At 53.3% G+C, this 12,610-nt stretch overlaps 1 protein-coding gene across 1 annotated transcript in view; it reads right to left on the bottom strand.

Moving 5' to 3' along the window:
* Nucleotides 1–5,040: 5,040 nt before the first annotated feature.
* Nucleotides 5,041–12,610, bottom strand: part of KRT78 (keratin 78) — an 8,923-nt gene continuing 1,353 nt past the window's right edge. The window contains exons 3-9 of the mRNA XM_006141588.1: nt 11,530–11,590; nt 11,045–11,140; nt 9,860–10,024; nt 9,456–9,581; nt 5,870–6,090; nt 5,557–5,591; nt 5,041–5,465 (exon numbers count right to left, since the gene is read on the bottom strand). Coding sequence (XP_006141650.1) covers nt 5,173–5,465; nt 5,557–5,591; nt 5,870–6,090; nt 9,456–9,581; nt 9,860–10,024; nt 11,045–11,140; nt 11,530–11,590 — 997 coding nt within the window. The 3' untranslated portion in view covers nt 5,041–5,172. The remainder of the gene's footprint in view (nt 5,466–5,556; nt 5,592–5,869; nt 6,091–9,455; nt 9,582–9,859; nt 10,025–11,044; nt 11,141–11,529; nt 11,591–12,610) is intronic.

The raw sequence follows: 12,610 nt of genomic DNA, 5'->3' as shown, positions 1-12,610 counted from the left end.
CCCCAAGCCTGAGTTCTAAGCCTCTGGGTAGGGAACTCGAATCATGGTTGACCATGTGGGAGTCCAGCGACGTAACCGCTACACCATCTGCTGGTCCCGAGGAGGCAAGGGGGTTTTAATCATCACCTGAGACCCCTAAGGAGGAGATGCCACCTCAGATGGGCCCAGACCCTTCTGCGGGAGCTGGAGGTGGGTGGAAGACACACCCCTCTCCTGCTAGAGATAGGTACAGATCCCAGAAGTACGTGTTCAGCAAAAGCCCCAAAAGGCCAGTGTAGCAGCCCCCCCCCATTTCCATCTTCCCTGCCCACTGGGAGCCCAAGTGTTCAATTCCAAAGGAGTCAGGGACTCCCTAAATCACCTCACATAATCCCACCCACCCGTCATCTACTGCAGGCTGCTTGAACCAAATAGCCCCACGCCACGACACGGAGACTTCAGACGTTAGGGCTGAGGGAGAGACTGAGGAGGCAACTCTGCAGATTGGCCGTCTACCCATTTCATCTTTCAGCAAGAAAATGGGCCCAGAGAGGACAGAGACTTGCCCGAGGGAAGGAGTTGGGACACCATACGCTGCGCTCCCCACACGCACTAGGCTGGAGCTGGGGCACTCAGCCAGCTCATGGCCCCAGCAGAGAGGATGTGGGGCTGCCATGGAGGGAGGAAGTCCAGCCTCCCACAGTCCCCACAGCCCAGGGACGGCAGGAGAGAGCTTTAGCCATGCCAGGACCAGAGGTGGCTACCTGATCTATTCCTCAGGCCTGGGGAGGCTGTGAACAGGCCCCAGTTGCTTGCGAAGTGAAGCCGGCTCCCGGGCATGGGCTAAGGAGCACTCACAGAACTAGTCCCTTGATCCAAGAGATTTCCCTTCCTGCTTGGAGCTAGGATACGAGGCATTTAGGGGAGTCAAACTGAGAGACACCCCACTGAGCTGTGTGTCCTCTGGTAACGCTCAGCCTCTTTGGGCTTTGCTCCCTTTGCCTATAAGCAGGGTCTGCCTCATAGGCAGCGGAAAGTCCTCCGAAAAAGCGGTGGCCTGCAGTCCCCAGACTGAGCTGTCACTTCCCACTGACCTTTGTCTCTTCTCCTCAGGCTGCGATCACTTTCTCAGCCACCCTTATCTCTCCCTGGGCAGCGTGGGAGGAGACAGGCATGAGTGGGACCTGGCCTCCAGGAGGCGGCTCTGGGCCCCCTGGCCAAGGGGGTGATGTCAGCCCTCTGAGTCACAGTGTGGTGGGGTGGTGGAAGTGGGAGCTTCACCCCACCCCAGAGGTTGACATTCCCTCACGCAAGTCACTCACACACTCTCACCAAGCACACTGTGTGAGCCAGGCTGCACTGGGAGCTGGCGACAGATGCAGGAGCAACCACGGTCCCACGCTTGGTGAACCACATCGCTGCTGGGATACAGCCTCCCTCCCACTCAGGCAGCAAGACTCATGGTCCCAGCCTAGACAGGGGGTGAGAGACACCGTTGCCTCCTCCAGCCCTTGCTCTCCACCCTACTGCCATGCAGGGCCTCCAAGCTCACACCTTTCTGTAGCCCAAGGGGAGCCACTTCCTTCCCTTCTTCGCTGCTGCCCTCCATGGAGAGGAAGAGCTGAGCCCTGCTACTCCTTAGCCCAAGGCTCCATCTCTGCAGACGGCCCCCTGCTCGGAGCCCCTCCTGCTGTCCTACAGGGGAGCCGAGAAGGGAGTGAATGTTGATCTATCCAAGAGAAGAGGAGAGTCGCTGATTATCGGCTGAGTCCCCAGCCTCGGTCAGGCTGGCGCTGAACAATGAGAGAGACAGGGGTGGGGACTCGTTCTCATTGCAGCGGCATTTACCGAGCACCTGCTCTGTGACTGGCGGTGGCCCAGCACTTTCTATGTTTACTCCCCACACTAGAGCTGGACCACGTGCCTGCTCCCTGCTCCGTTCTCCACCCTGCCCTCACCGCCATGGGATGCCTCCTTGCTGTCTGGCTCCCAGCTGGGATAACCAAGGGGAGGCACCAGCAGGAGATGAGAGAGAGGGAGGGAGAGAGGTGGGTACTTCTTCCCTCCCCTGCTTCAGGCCACGCCCTAGCAGGGGCTAAACCCCTCCGCTATCACAGCTTCTTCTGGTGACGCGTCCGTCCTTCGTGGTTGCAGCGACTGTGATCCTGTCACTCCACTTCTCTTGTCTCTCCAGCTGGACATAGGGTGACCAGCCCATCCTGATCATTCCAGAACTGCAAGGTTTTACCACTGAGAGTCCCCTCAGTCCCGGACAGATGGGACAGTTGGTCACCCTAGCTCTGCTCTCTGTGGCTAGACTCTGGCCTCTCTATCCAATGCCTGTCCATCTAGCCCTCTCCACACTTCTGGAAGTAACCCTTTCTTTTTTTAGAGAGATATTTTGCTATGGGGCACATGCACTTGCTAGAGAGAGAGACATAGAGAGACAGAAAGTGACAAATCACATCCCCCGCCCCCCCCACCCCCGGGGAAACGGCCACACCATAATCCTTTCTCCTCCATTCTCCTCCCGGGACCTTGGACATGCACACACATGCACCTGGTGTGAGTGTCAAGCCTCCAGATACAGAACTGGAACTGTGGTCAGCCATGTGGGAGTCCAGCTACGTAACCATTACACCATCTGCTGGTCCCAGTAACCCTTTCTTAGAGTTGATTTCACTCACTGGGTCCTGGCTTCCAAGGTGACAACAAAAAGAGCAATGGTCATTCCAAAAAGGATCATGGCCATGTGCAGCCTACTTGTTGTCTCAGTTGTGCCTGACGTGTGCCCAAAAACGCATCATGTTCCTCATTCGAAACATGGCAGAGGCCACGGCCATGGGCCCCATTTCTAAAGAGTCCACGTCTGTGTGCTCTAGCCGACTAAAGCATGCCACCGTGCGAATGGTGCTGTTGGCAGCAGGACTAGGAATCCTTGGGAGAAGCCCGGGACAATCGGGTGCCCCAGCCCCAGACCTGCAGCTGCCCACGACCTCCACCAAAGCCCAGGTTAGGAGCTGAATCCTTAGTCACCGAAGAAAGACTATCCTTTGGGGGAAAATAAAATGGGCAGTATACTTTTTCTGTAAGTCAAGGTAATTGCCCAATCTCGAGTGAATTCAGCTTCCACCCAGGTCCTGGCAGCACAGTCCCACCCACTGTGAGACCAGCATTTTTATGCATCTCCTTTTACAGGTGAGGGAACAGTCATGGAGCGGCGGAGCCACTTGGTCAAAGTCACATGACAAGAAAGTGGCAGAGCTGGGATTCTCGCCCACCCGTGTCTCCTTCGCAGGAAACTGAGAGGCCTTCTTGGATAATGTTGGTGGAGAGATCCACAGATCTGAGAAAAGGGCTGTCCTTTCCCGAAAGCTAAGGGGGATGGAGGTGCCCTTCTGTAGCTCAGGCTATGGAGTTTGGAGCTGATCCAGGTCCCTGCGGAAGTCTGGAAAGGGGCAAGGGAGAACAACTGCAGGAACCCACGTGCCTCCGCGAGTGGGAGGAAAAGGCGATCCTCCCAGCCTTAACTAGAACCTGGCCATGACTCCCACACTCCTGGCTTCCTGCAGAGCTTCCTGATAGAGAGGAAGAAGTTTCCCTCTTCGTGTTCAGACTAGCCCAGGAGGCGGATGGGAGCCAAGTGGTAAGGGGGTGCTGTCCAGTTTCAGTCCCAAGTCCCATCAGACCCGCAGGTACAAGCTGAGCTAGGATCCCCATCCTGGGTCCCAGGCCAGACCTAGACAGACACAAAGCCCAGGACAGCAGCAGGTCCTAGACTTGCTCAGACTCTGCCTGAGACAGCACCCAGAGCGTTCTGAGAAAGGGATCAAAGGTTTCCAGAAGGAAAATGTGCTGCAGACTTGGGAAGAGGAGCAAGGGTGAATGGGGCTGACCCAGGTCGGGACTAGAACCCGTGATTGCCTGAACTTGACAAAGGATCAAGCTCCAAGAGCTGCCAAAGCATCAGCGGAGGTGGAGGAGCATGCTGAATGGCTTGAAGGAATGCCTGGATACGCTGGTGGGAGGCAGAGTGAGATGTCACAGGACACACTTGGGCGACCATCGATATCTGCACCTTGCCTTCTGGGGAGAACGGCAGGGCTGTGCAGCTCTCGTGTGCCAAGTGAGGAGTGCACAACGGGGCAGAGCTGAATTGCTGGAAGGGGTGGCAGAGAAGCTGCACCGCGTCACAGCAAGCCATCATCTCTGCCCTTCAGCCTCTTCTGTAAATGCCCTTTGGGGTTGTATTTAAGGCTATTGCTTAGTATCAGTGCTAAATTGTTCACTTGCCCTTGTCAAGGGGGTCAGAGGCCAGGTTAAGGCTCAGAGAGGAGGAGCAGAGACGAGGTAACAAGATCTAGGCTTGCCATCCTGCACCGAGCTGGAGCCAGAGCATCACTGGGATGAGACGGGAAGAAAAGACAGGACACCAAGGTCCTGGCCTCAAATTCCCTTTGCCGGCACGGCAGATCTGAGTGAGTCACCGAGGCTGGTCTCTGACCCTAGAGGCTGAGGGCTCCAAGAAAGAAGATCTGGTTCTCGAAGGGAGAGGGATTATGCTGGAGACCCAGGCGTAGACAAAGTAGAAAAGAGACTGGCCCCATCACTTGCCAGGGTAACCTCAGTCCTAGCACAATGCTGTCAATATGGCTTGCACTCAATGAAATGTGTGGGAGGGAAGGAAGGAATGGGAGAATGGGGAGAGAGAGAAAGACCCATCCCGGGACAACTAGATGCTGCTGCTCTTCACAGGACAGCTGGAGAAACAGAGGTCCAGATAGGGGAGGAAGAGGAGAGGAATGGGTTCCAACCCCAAGACTCTGGTCACTGGGCCTTGGGCCTCTCCCCCCACAAAGAACAATATTTGGAACAGGGATTCACTCTGGACAAGCCCAATCAGCAGTTTTTCCAGCTCAGCCTAAGGGTAGTGGAGGGAGGAAGTGAGGAGGCCTGTTGGCTGGGGCATGGGCACTCTGCACTGACTTGGGGTGGGCTACAGACAAATGAGATGCAAACCAGTAATCAGAGCAAGACCGGAGAGCATTCCAAACAGCAGGTTGAGTGAGACTTTATTGACTTTTGCAGAAGTTGGCTGAACTGTGGGCAGTGAACAGAGAGGGCCATGCAGAGCCTGGGATGAAGTGGGAGCAGGGCCAAGTGGGCTCAGGAAGCCAGTAGCTGCCGGGAAGCTTAGTACGTGACAGATGTCTTCAGACTTGACTCGACTGTCTTCTTCAGGATGGTGTGTGAGCTGGAGATGGAGCCAGAGCCAGAGCCAGAGCCAGACACAGAGCAGGAACCCAACATAGAGCCCTGCCCAGAGCCCATGATGACACCGGAACCTCCAGTCACAACACTGGAACCTCCAATCACGATGCTGGAGCAGCCGGACCCAAAGCCGCCTCTCCCACTGGCAAGACCACAAGTGCCCACCAGGCCTCCACCAGCTCCTCCGGTCATAACCGAACTGCCTCCCACTGTGGCTGTCAAAAAATGTGCCAGGGTCACGATGGGGTCACAATGGGTCCTCAACTCCCCATGGTGATCCCTCTCCCAGAGTCCCCTGATACTCACAGATAGTGACTTGGCTGGGACATTCCCCAGACATCCTGGGAGAGAAAGGACAAAAACAGGCAATGCTAAGAAAGATGGCAAAGAATGCATCCCCAGGTGCTTTTAAACCTGTCAGAGCAATTCACCCATCCTCTCAACAGATTAAAATCCAGTCCCTGATTTAAAATCCCTCTCAGCAGAGTTGGTTGCCCTTAGTGACTCGGTGTCAGGAATTTTTCAGAATTTTCATGTGCAAGGAGAGCATTATGCTGACATTCCATCCTCCTCCCTCACCTCAGTCACTTATTCCCAGGTCCCTCCAACCTGTCCCCACCTGTACTCCTCGCCCTCCAGCAGCCTGCGGTAGGTGGCGATCTCCACATCCAGGGCCAGCTTCGTGCTCATCAGCTCCTGGTAGTCACGCAGCAGCCGGGCCATGTCTTGCTTGGCTTTTCTCAGAGCACCCTCCAGCTCATCCAGCTTGGCCTGAGCATCCTTGAGGGCCAGTTCACCACGTTGCTCAGCATCAGCAATGGCTGATTGCAGGTGGGTGATCTGGAAGGGGGAAAGAAATGAGAGCGAAAGCAGCCGTTAAGCCCAGCACAGTCCCAGAAGCATCCGCTGTGGATACAGCTTGAGGGCTGGGGTGGAGCACAATCTCATGCTCAGAACTATCTATAGTCATCCCCCAGGCTCCTCTCATGCTTGCAGACAGTCTTACTTTCTCTGCTTGCCTCCCCAGCAGGTTGAAGTGTCTCCCAAAACTTCCCTGTGGGCCCAGAATTTAGAATTATGACCTTACTTGGAAGTAGAGTTCTTATAGATGTAATGAGTGACGAATCTTGTGATATCACACTGTATTCAGAGTGACTCCTCAAACCAATGACTGGTGTTTTTATATGAGGAAAGGACACAGTGAGGAGAGCCATGTGAAGATGGAAGCAGAGGTCGGGGTGATGCGGCAATAAGCCAAAGAATGCACAGAGCTCCTAGAGCTGCCGGAGATGAGAAGAAGCAAGAAAGGACTTCCAGCGCCTTCAGATAGAGCATGGCCTTGCCAACACCTTGAAGCTCCAGAGATAGAAAAGAGTAAGTTTCTATTGTTTTACAGTGTGTGGCATTTTTATGACAGCCCTAGGATGTTAATCCATCTCCTTGGCTGCTTCCTCAAGTGATCTTCCTTTGTTTCTTCCCATCCCCAATCCACTTTGTGGACTCTCCCCCAGGGTGCTTAAAGCGCTTTCTGTCCTAGAAGATCATTCTCTACAAAGTCTTATCTCGAGGGCCACACAGTCGTTAATTGTTTTTAGGACAGTCTATTTTAAATTCTTTGTCCTATTGTCAGAGCATATCAAACAATGTGCCTCAATTTTTCGTTTTGAAAATATAGTTGCTGGGTGGACCAGCAGTTAGCGTAATGGCTATGTCGCTGGACTCCCATGTAGTTGACCACGGTTCAAGTCCCGGACCCAGTGGCTTAAACTCACGCTGGGTGTGTGTGCATTCGTGCCCAAGATCCTGAGAAGAGAATGGAAGAGAAGGGATTGCAGCGTGGCCATCCCCCCTGGGGGGGTGACTTCTTGCCTTCTGTCTCTCTGTCTGTCTCTGTCTTTCTGGCAAGTGCACGCACCCTACAGCAAAAAATGCCCTTTATTGAATTAAAAAAAAATATATATATATATATATATAGTTGCTGGGGAGTCAGCAGGTAGCGTGGTGGTTAAGGGTGCTGGACTTCCACATGGCCAATCACAATTTGAGTCCCAGAACTGGCAACTTGCTTTCTGGCTTTCTCTCTCCCTCTCTCTCTCTCCTCTCTCTCTCTCTTCCCTTCTCGTTCTGTCCCTCTCTGGTCAAATTTAAAAATAGGTAAATAAATAAATGAAATTCAAAAAATAATTCTTAAAAAAAAATACATTTTATATATATAGTTGCTGTGAGCCACTAGGTGGCACGGTAGTTAAGGCGCTGGACTCCCTCATGGCCGACCATGGTTGAGTTCAGGACCTGACTGCTTGCTTTCTCACTTTCTCTTTCTCCCTCTGTATCTCTCTGGTCAAATTTTAAAATAATAATAATAATAAAGTTAAATAAATAATTTTTTATATAGACACACATACACACACATAGTTGCTTGGCCAGCAGGTGGCATGGTGGTTAAGGAACTGAACTCCCACATGACTGACCATGGTTCAAGCCCCAGACCTGGTGACTTGAAACTCACACCAGGCATATGTGCATGCATGCCCAAAATTCCAGGAGACAAATGAAGGAGAAGGGATTGTAGTGTGGCCATCCCTCTTGGGGGATGATTTCTCACTTTCCTTCTCACTCACTTTTTGCCCTATGGCAAAATCCTTAAATATATATATATGGGGTTGTCAGAAGGTCATAAAGTATATTTTTCTATGCAAAAAACGTCATGACTTTTCTGACAACCCTGTGTGTGTGTGTGTGTGTGTGTGTGTGTGTGCGTGCGTGTGTGCAGTTGCTAAGACCAGCTCTGTGGCACAACAGTAATGTGCTACTCAAAGGAAGCTGAGCCCACATGGCAGCCATGGTTCAAATTCCTAGCCTAATCGGCCTGAAACATGCCAGGTACATGTGCAAGTGCCCAAGATCTGGAGGACTGTAGGAAAAGGATGGCAGCATGACCAGACAATCAAATAAAAATCTTCTAGAAGGATAAGATCCCTGTCTAACTGGCCTTACAGTTGATTTACTCTAACATATGATTCAGGAAAGGAGGAATTTCCTGAAGACTCTCACTATTCTAATCACGCACAAGTGCCCTATGGATGAGAACTATCTCCACTCCGTATAAGGAAAAGTAGGGTTCAGAAAGGGATGCATGCCACGGCTGGGATCCTGTCCCCTACCTCAGAGCAGCAGTTGTCTGTTTCACTGGGTCTGCCAAGGGGAGCCCGGTTCATCAGGCATGTGCAGGAAAGAAGGACTCTTTATCCCCCAGAAGGGGTATGGCTGTGTGTGGAGTGCTGTGCTTCCCAGGCCTGGGCACCTGGAAGACCTTGCTAAGTGCAGGGCCCTGGGGCAACAGATGGATAACAGTATCTGCTCACATTCCTCCCAGACCTGTGTCTCATTCCAAATGAGAGCCAGTCAGGAGGGTTTGGATAAAGTCCAACCATTGAATGACCTATGCATGGACCAAGAAACCCTCCCAGGGGCCCTGCTTGGAGCAGGTGGCTGGCTATGTGTGATTTGGGAATCAAGCTGCCCTGCTGAAGGGAATCTGACTCTGTGGTCTCTGCTTTCCATCCTCTATTGATCCCAAACTTGATGCTGTGGGTTTGAGGAATACGAGTGCGAAGATACCAGATAACGTAAGACTTCATAACCCTTCACATCTAGAAGTGAGGTCTCCAGGAACAGGTAAGTATCTCTCTGGAAGCATCCCCTTCCAGAACAAAGCAAAGCATCTACCTAAGGAGAGATCGGTCTCCCCAGCTGCCCATCTCGCCTGCTCTCTGAGGCCCTGGCTCTCACTTTACCTCACAGGAGACCACCATATCATGTTTGGCCTTAAAGTCCCTGCTGGGCTTGAGGAGTAAGGATCAAAGAAAGAGATAAGAAAAAACGATAAATCGACCTCTCCCCAAGGAGCTGAAAGCAAGATGCGGCCTGGGCATGGACTGCGATGTGAACAGTCCCCCTAGGGTTGTGCAGGGCAATGATGCTCTCCCACGAGGGCCAATCTACAAGCTAGAATTCTAGGAGGAAGGTGGAATTCACCCTAGATGAAAGGGCTTGAGGTTCTCTCCACCCCAAAGTATCCAAAGCTCCAACTAGTTAACAAGGTCTTCACCAACAGCTCTGCATGGGGAGAAAGCAACAACTCAGTGTGGGGAGAGGTGAAGAAACAATGGCAGTAAGGGCGGGGAGGACTCTGGGACCCTCACCTGCTTCTTGAGGTTCTCAATCTGACTCTCCAGCTTCTGTATCATTTGGTGCAACTGGGAGATCTGGACCTTGGTCTCCTTCATGCTGTCCCCATGAAGCTGGGCAGATGTCTGGAGCTCCTGGTACTGAGGTGAGAACTCACCGTTAGTTGAGAGGACAGCCACAACCATGGGAAACATCATCCCCCGAGTCTGGAGATGACTCCCCACATCGTCATTCGGAATGTGGGTCACACAGTTAAGACCAGGACATGGTGGGATATGTTTGCAGAAGCCCAAGCTCCCCCTCCAGTTTCCTGCAATGGCCTCCCTCCTGAAGATGAGAAGCAGCCCCGCACATCCAGCCCCGATGTGGGCATAGAGACCCAGCCGTTCCTAGCAAGAGCTGCCCCCGGCCCGGGCACCTTGGTCTGGTACAGCGCCTCGGCCTCAGCCTTGCTGGTCTGGGCGATCTCTTCATATCGGGCACGGACCTCGGTGATGATGTCGCTGAAGTCCAGGGAGCGGTTGTTGTCCATGGACAGGACCACAGACATGTCGCTGTCCTGGGTCTGAAGCTGGCCTAGCTCCTGCAAGGAAGACTCACTCAGTGTCCACCCAGCCACCGGCTCCCTCTCCTCTTGGAGCCCCAGGCGGGTGGGCAGGATGTCTGAATCTCTGCCACTCTCCTTCACTGGCTGCCCCAAATCATGCTGGGTGGCACTGGGTGGCACTCTGTGCTGCTCTGTGTTCTCATTTAAAAATGAGGACGACGGCCACAGTGACGCAAGCAGGAGGGTGCTACTGTGCAACGGCTGGGGCTTTGTGGGAGGCCCAGGATGGGTTCCTGGCCCAATCTGGGAAGGCAGGTGGTGCACCTGTGGTCCTGGCTGACCAGGAGGCTGGAACAGGGGATCACAACACAGTGAGAGCCTGTCAAAGATGCCCCCCCACCAGAAAGAAAGAATAAAAGAGCTCTCTAATGACTCTTATGTAATGTCAGCCTGGAAAATGGCCTGTAAGGCCTGCAATCAGCTGGTCACACTGCCCTTGGCCTACTCCTCTCTCTGTGACTCCCACTGCTCCAGCCATATCGGCCTCAAAGACCCCAGCACGCTCCTGCTGTGACTGCATCTCTGCTGGGACTCGCACGCCCACCTGCGCGGTGGGTGTCTTCATCGCCTTCAAATCTTTGCTTCCCTTTGATCTTCTAAAGGAGGCCTGCCCTCACCACCCTTCTGAAATTGCAGGCTGCCCCACATTTCCAGCTCTCCTTTTCTTGTTCTATTTTCTTTTTTTCTAAAGCATATATCACCTTCCAACAGACTTGTAAGTAATAAGTTTATGTACTAATGCCAAGCCTATTGCTTATTGTCTGTCTCCCAACAGAAAGCAGGCTTTGTGATTTTTATATGGTTATTCACTGTTGTATCCCTAAGTACCCAGCAATCCACACAGTGAATTCTCAGTTATTGATTGTCAAATGACTGAGTGCCAGGGAACCTAAGCCACCCTGCAGGTCTCCCCTCCAGGCCAATCCCCAGTGGCCACAGGGAGCCTACCCGCCCTCTCCCACCCTTTACTCCCATTTCCCCTTGACAGAGCCTCACTTCTTCATACACACGCTTCAAGAAGGTGATGTACTCTCTCAGGGCCTCCAGCTTGCCATCCAGCTCCATCTTGCTCAGGAAAACCTCATCCACATCCTGGGGACAGGGAGACACAACCTGTGTATGCCCCACTGCCCCCTGGTGGGCTGGCTCAGAACCACTGCCCGACACCCACCCACCACTGTCTCCAGAGACACCCCTCCTTCTCCTCCAGCCCGCCCTGCCCTACTCTCTCCTCTGTCCACTGCCTTCAGGAAACCTTCCCTGATTAATCTCAACCAGTTCCGCTTCCTCCTCTTGCCCCTCAGCCTCTCCTGCAATGACTTCCAGAGCTACGAAGCCATCCCTTAGCCGGACCTTGTCTTGGGGTCCCTGTGTCCAGGTAGACGTCCTGAGTCAGACTCTCCCAGTCTAGGCTAAGTCACCATACATGGGGGTGGGAGTGCTCAGGATCTCAGTGGAGCACCTGGAACCCCCCCCCTTACCTTCTTGAGGACCACAAAGTCATTTTCCACTGTGGCGCGCCTGTGGGCCTCCTTCTCGTACCTGCCGGATACACAGAAAAGGGCGCAGCGAAAGGGGCTGAGGTCAGAGCCCACAACCCTGCCCGCAGGGACCTTCCCAGCAAGCACTCCCTGGTCTTCCGATGCTCCAAAGGAGAACACATAATCAGCCCCCTCCTCTTCCTTCCTTTTAGGAAGTTTTTTGTTACCTCCTGGCTCTGTCCCTGTGTCACTCTTTCAGCCCAAGTCCTCTTGGTGACAATAGGCCACATCCCTGCAGTTGGGAAGGCACATCAAATACTCTTTTCACTTGCCCCTCACAGCCACCACCTGAGGCAGGCAGTTTGGACTGTTCATTTTTTTTTTTTCTTTTTTGGAGAGGTTTTTGCTGTAGGGTGCGTGGGCTCACCAGAAAGACAGAGAGAGACAGAGAGACAGAAAGCGAGAAATCACCCCCCAGGGGGGATGGCCACACCACAATCCCTTCTCCTCCATTCTCCTCTCGAGATCTTGGGCATGCACGCACACACGCCCGGCATGAGTTTAAGCCACCAGGTCCAGGACTCAAACCACAGTCAACTACATGGGAGTTCAGCAACATAGCCATTACACCAACTGCTAGTCCCAGGCAGTTTGAATTTTATCGGAGATTCTACCACTTGGCCAAGCTCCCCCGGATTGTCACCCAAGCAGAACAGGTGTCCTGGCCCCACCCTGGGTTCCTTCCTTCTAGGGTCTTCCTGCCTCCACCTCATATCCCCTCTTTCCAGCAGGTAAGAAGAGCAGATGACATGTTCCTGATTTACAAATATGGAAACGGAGGCTGGGAGAGGGGACGTGCCCTCCCCAATACCACACGGCTACCTTTTGTCACTGTCACCTCAACCTAAGGCTCCTGGTTATCCAGGGCTCCCTCCATACCACCAGGTGTCCTAGGTGGGGAGCCCAGAACCACAGCCAAGCTGTGAATCATGCCACAGGCCTGGGGATGGTCCCACGAAATTGATTCCCCTCCACCCCTGAGACCAGAGAACATCTGAGTCACTTTAGGCCACAGCCTGCT

Source organism: Tupaia chinensis, unplaced genomic scaffold, assembly GCF_000334495.1.
Source record: "Tupaia chinensis unplaced genomic scaffold, TupChi_1.0 Scaffold000059_1, whole genome shotgun sequence".
In the NCBI taxonomy this organism is placed as follows: Eukaryota; Metazoa; Chordata; class Mammalia; order Scandentia; family Tupaiidae; genus Tupaia; species Tupaia belangeri.
This window is presented reverse-complemented; position numbering and strand designations above follow the sequence as displayed.